This window comes from Ochlerotatus camptorhynchus, unplaced genomic scaffold, assembly GCF_037179485.1.
Source record: "Ochlerotatus camptorhynchus isolate MF236.1 unplaced genomic scaffold, CSIRO-AGI_Acam_v1.1 ptg000340l, whole genome shotgun sequence".
In the NCBI taxonomy this organism is placed as follows: domain Eukaryota; kingdom Metazoa; phylum Arthropoda; class Insecta; order Diptera; family Culicidae; genus Ochlerotatus; species Ochlerotatus camptorhynchus.
Genome location: NW_027040828.1, coordinates 379,001 through 385,000, shown reverse-complemented (window position 1 = coordinate 385,000; position 6,000 = coordinate 379,001). Strand labels below are relative to the sequence as shown.

General features: G+C 41.3%; 1 protein-coding gene across 1 annotated transcript; it reads right to left on the bottom strand.

Moving 5' to 3' along the window:
• Nucleotides 1–970: 970 nt before the first annotated feature.
• Nucleotides 971–1,529, bottom strand: LOC135708899 (cuticle protein CP14.6-like). The gene is made up of 2 exons (XM_065231081.1): nucleotides 1,472–1,529; nucleotides 971–1,396 (listed from the first exon to the last, which is right to left on the bottom strand). Exons 1-2 carry the CDS (start codon nucleotides 1,478–1,480, stop codon nucleotides 971–973), a joined length of 435 nt encoding a protein of 144 aa, XP_065087153.1. The 5' UTR covers nucleotides 1,481–1,529.
• Between the last annotated feature and the right edge of the window lie 4,471 nt (nucleotides 1,530–6,000).

Below are 6,000 nucleotides of genomic sequence, written 5' to 3'. Positions count from 1 at the left end.
TTATGCTGGCACCGTAGCGTTGAGATTAGTTATGGTTGAAATTGAGTTGAAGAACAGTAAGAGTAAATTATTTTCAAGCAAGATCGGCTAGCCTGCACGATGGATAGATCAAACGCTCGCACACTTCGTAATTGTTTTGTTACGTATGGAAAATTAAATTGATGTATTGGCTTTATAATGGAAAGCGCAGCTTGGTTCAAGCGGAATATAGAAGGGGGAGGAGCGCAATCCCTGATGTGTGTTTGACGATTATTAACTTCGCTAAACGCTTTGTGCTCCTGATGCAAGGGACGACGGTAAATTTGAGGGGTGGAACGCGTGCGCTCTCTTCGGGACTGAGAGTTTCTGCACTTGTTGGTGTCCCTTGATGGATGATGGGGGAAGTATCTATTGTGTGACGATTAGATTTAGATTAGGCCTGCTCGGAAGAACATGCCGCCTTGGAATAAGTATATAGAGACAATTTGTCACGTGGGTTGCGTTGGGTTATTATTGAGGGCTAGACGACTAGCCGCTAGTCGGTGTCATCAGGTTGCGCGTGTCACAGTGAATGGTTTACGGTTGTCCATCCATATCTACTTGAAGGATTACGACGGTATGGATTATGATGTATGAGGGGGTGCTGAACCTGTTGAAAGTGTGAACACGTGCCACAGTCAAAGACCGCAAGGTTTTGGTTTTAATTGTTACTAATGGTGATTTATTGAATATATATATACTGAAATTTTCTACAAAAATAAAACAAAACAAATCTCCCGGGATGGTCCAATGGGCCATCCAGGAAGATATCACTTTGGAAACTGTCGGAACAAGAGGCAGTATTTTTCTTTGGAAATTCGAAGCCTTCTTCCCCGTTCTGGTAGGGATGATACCAGTTCTTAGCTAAGAACACATTTCTTGGAAGGTTTTGCGTTCTGAGCTATGAATCGGAATCTTCAGTGGGGATGGCAGTTGTTTTTGCTACACGTGCTTAGTAGTGCTTGTAGGAGGCTGGTTCCGGCTGGCTGTAGTGCACATCACTGTGGCTTTCCGGATGGCTTCCGGCTTTAGCGTAGGCTTCAACCAGGGCCTTTGGTAGTGGTGGTGCAGTTGGGATGTGCGATCCCTTGGCCTGGAAACCGTTCTCGTCAGCAGTGTAGCTCACGGAAACTGGGACACCATGGGGGTCGACGTACGAGTACGATCCGTGGACAACGTTGGCATTTTCCTTGCCTCCATTGTTCTTGACGTAGCCCTGTTCCTGAACCGAGATTCCGTTGGCCGATTCGTAGCCGTGCTTGAAGCTTCCATCATGTCCATGGTACGATTCACTGTGGACAATTGGGATGTGCTTGTGTTCCACGTGGTGGTATTCGACGGCTACGGCAACGGCCAGCAGGGCGGACAATGTGATGAACTGTAATCACCAAGAAAAGAAAGAAAATCACTTTAGAACTCACACACTGAAAAACACTCGCAATGTTTCACTCACAAGTTTCATTTTTGCAGTCAAGCTTAGGAGATCAGATGAAATGATACAAATTGGTTTGTTGAAAGTGGACTGATACTTTTTCAATTCGATGCATTACTATTTATACGGACTAAGAAGACATCCACCCGAAATCCAAATGTGCTTCTTGCCAACACCAAACGAGAAAAACCTTCCTCCACCCCACAAGTAGGCACATACGAACACCCCCTTTTCCCTGCCGCCGCCAAGTATGTATGTTTTTCTTACTTTCTGCCACAAGAGCTCACATAATGCTCTTTTGCCATCGATCGATCGTCGTCCTCCCAACCAAAGAGAGCGCATGAAAAAAAAAAATCAATCACACACAAATCGCGAGCATCTTGCTGCCACTTTTTGAATTATTATTACAGATTTTGTTGTTCTCCACCGTTGTTGCCGACGCCGTCGTCACCGTTGTCGTCGATGGTGATTCCAAAATTCACCATACGGGTTTGGCTCTCTTTCTCTTATTCAACGGCAACGGTCGGTCAATTTGGGGCCAGACTGGGGCAAGAAATCAATACCCTCTAATAAGGCATCGAGGACCAGCCAGGTAGGTGCCTAATAGCGTAACCAAGCCGGCAAATTCACCACGATCGATCGAGATTCAAACAGTTGCATTTGCGTGGATTGGATCACACACGTGCCATATCGAAGCACCCGAAAACGTGCGACAGAACGTCACATGTGAGGAAAAAGTGGCAAGGCTTCTTGATGTGATTTCAAAGATTCAGCATGTTCTTTATCATATGTATGATTGGTTTTTTAATTATGCTTTCTTCGTCTATCCTAAGCCATGTGTCATATTACCAATAAGTTATTTAGTTTGTTTTCTGTTACACATTTGTTAAATTTTATTATTTTTGCTGAAGGTTATTTGCCTGCCATTCCTATTTTTAATTTTAATTTGGCCGGAAAAAATGAATACTTTCACTTTTGTCACACAACATTCGCAATACAAATTAAGTTTAAAAAATAAAAAATAAAACTTGAAATAAGGAGTTACCAAAACGTATAAGTATATTTCAACCCTTTTGCATTATTTTTCAGTATGGGATCTACATGCATGCTTCTAAACCGCTGTATTCAAATGCAAAAATTAAGTAACAAATCAAATTTTCCGAATTTTTCAAATGCGTTGGTAGCTTTAGAAATTTGAAAGTTTGGTAAACTCCAATACTCTCTAAATTCAGAAAATTTTATAAAATGGAATAGAAGGATTAATAATTTCCGTTTAATTCCACTATCTTATTTGCTTATCCTCGACAGATATGCGTGTTTCGGGTACAATGTGCAGACTTCTTCAGTGTCTTGTACTAATACTCGAGTGTTAGTACAAGACACTGAAGAAATCTGCGCATTGTAGATGAAATACGCGTATCTGTCAAGGATAATTACTAGTCCTTCTCTCTATCTTTATGCAGGTATTCCACTAAGACGTCCATTATTCGTCAGGATTCAGAAAATTGTTTTGACTTCATGATTCCTAAATCTCAGAGTTTTTAAATATTCTGAAGGGCTGGCCATAGGCTCTTCCCCAAGCAACATTGCAAGTTTTAACTCGGCTTTATAACTATCTACAAGTCTAAAAGTCTAAATCACGGTCTACATAACCCTCATAAAACCAGAAATGTTACTTGGGTCCTGTCCTGTCCCTGCATTGAAAATCATTGAAATACATGCCAAACCAATGTCATGAACATCAAACGTATGAGTGGATTCCTTATATCATCTGTCCACGTTTCTTACAACAAATGTAATGGCAGTACTTAAAATGTATGTCTGGCGAAAAGGTTATGATTTTTAACCAATTTGAACTGTCAAAATCGAACCAGTTTTTACTGTTATTTTAAGAAGGAAATATATCGGAGGTATTGAAAGAGGTATTGAACGTCACTATAGGATCAGGAAAATATGGAATCCCGTCAGCTTTTATGATAAATTTAGCAATATAACTCACATCCCATTTATACTGGCTGTGCAATATGTCACTTGACTCCGGTAAATTTCCGCACGAATGAAAAAATCGTTTTTTCGTACCCATTCAAACATCCGGTTAACAATATGATATCACATAACATATGTGGAACTCGATCATCAAAAATCGACCCCATTTCAGTGATTTCAAGTGGTATAGAAGGACATCAATCTGTCAAATTGATTATGCCTGCTGTAAAATGAGTAAGGGGGTAGTCAATTTTATTAAAATAATTCTATCGTGGTTTATAATGGTGTGTCTTCTTAGTACTCCTGAACTCATCGCTTCATATTTCCTTAACAATATACTTTATTTATTTATAATAATATAGCTAGCTTTAATAAATTCATCATCTTGCTTCACACAGCAAAATATTTACGTTTGCATTAAAAACAGTAGACATTATTTGCCGATTTTTTATGCAATGCCTAGCCACCCAGCTATTTACAGCCCAATTTTGATATCAAAACGTATTGTTTTTTTACTTTTGAAATTATGGCCAAAAAAGTTTGGAAACTCCACGCGTTCATTTCGTTCAACTCTAAATTCGAGCGGATTAATTTTTTCAATTTTTGTTTTTCTCTGAGGCAAATTTTGAATAAAAATGTACGTACCATCTTTTCTTTGAACATTTTTTTTGTAACCAATAGAACATATCTTTGATTTCATAAGGTTTCGTTTGAGAAAAAATAAGACTGTGCAAATTTGGAGTTAAGTGCATACATGTTTAAGTCCAGAGAGCAGCAGCAAAATCTTCGAATGGTTAGCATTACATTGCATTCTATCAAAGATATTTAATTAACAAGATATCCCATTAATCAATTCCTAGAACAGGGCAATGAATACACCACCCTTATGTGATCGCAGTGACATCTAGTGAGTGCACATTGAAACTGTGGGGAGTCCCCCGCCAACTTCACCACCAGGGCTCAATAAATGACAGGTGTCAGTATGACAAATTCCAGCCGAGGGAAGAAGATGATCGATGTCATCATCATTATATTTCGATAGCAATATTCACACTATGTTACGATTGTATCGATTTTCAATCATTACCACGTTATACGCAACAGAAACGCTTGAGAATACAAGGACACATCCGAGCTGGGCTTGTAATATGTTTTGCTTTCGAGTGAACGAGTTTCCAATATAACCACCGGTATCAGTAAGATGCATTGTTTACAATAGCAGATAGGGGAATTTACGTATTCTCGTCAATCTAAGCAGCGTCCGAACTTCTATTGACGATTTCTCAGCGTCACACACATACATGACAGGTTTGTTTGTTGACATTGATCTGCTGCTTGCTGTTCTACCAATTCCAATCGACAGAATTGATCAAAACGGGTTGAACATGTTTTTACAACGCTCCAAACTTCTCAGGTGAGTGTGACTATTGTCGGCAGTCTCTTTTTCTTCGGCACCCTTTCCATTTGAACTGCGTGTTAACCAACTGTTCTAAAGGGTGTCCACGATGAAATTGCCACACTATGAAATTGCTCTAACTTTTTAACCGTTGGGTAAAATTTAATGAAAATTTGGGTGGATTTAGTTCATAGTGCATTATTTACATCCTGCAAGTTTTAAAGTCCTGTGATCAAAACTCGCGGGAATGGAGTTGAAAGAACAGCTCGTGCGTGATAAAATCTTGCGCATTCATCACGAGAACAAGGATCTCTCGCATCGTTCCATCGCTAAAACGTTGGGAATCGCGAATTCCACGGTGTCGCGAGTGATTAAGCGGTTCGAGGAACGGTTGACCACCGATCGGAAGCCCAGAAGTGAAGGAAAAAGTATTCCGTACAACACCAAAAATCACAACCGCGTAGTTGGGGCCTTCAACCGAAATCCGAACGCCTCCGTTAGGGATGTGGCTAAGAAGCTGCACCTAAGCCGAAGTTTTGTCCAGAAGGCCAAAACTAAGGCTGGGCTTCGAACGTTCAAGGTACAAAAGGCCCCTAATCGCGACGAGAAGCAGAACAAGTCCGCCAAAACCCGTGCCAGGAAGTTGTACCTCAACATGCTGACGAAAGTTGAATGCTGCATCATGGACGACGAAACATATGTGAAGGCCGACTTCAAACAGATCCCCGGCAACCTGTTTTTCACGGCCAAGGATAAGTTCAGCGTTCCGGAGCATGTCCGCACTCAGAAGATGTCCAAATTTGCGAAGAAATTCCTGGTTTGGCAAGCCATCTGCACGTGCGGGAAGCGGAATGCACCTTTCGTGACCCAGGACACGATGAACGGACAGGTGTACATAAAAGAGTGCCTCCAGAAGCGGCCGCTTCCTCTCCTGAAGGCCCACAACGTCCCAACAATCTTCTGGCCGGATTTGGCCTCATGCCACTACTCCAAGGACGTGCTGAAGTGGTATGCGGACAATAAGGTCAATTTCGTGCCGAAAATGTTCAACCCTCCCAACACTCCGGAGCTCCGCCCCATCGAGAAGTACTGGGCGATTATGAAGCAGCACCTTCTTAAACGACCTAAAGTAGTGAAGACAGTCGAGGAACTGAAGAAAGTATGGGTT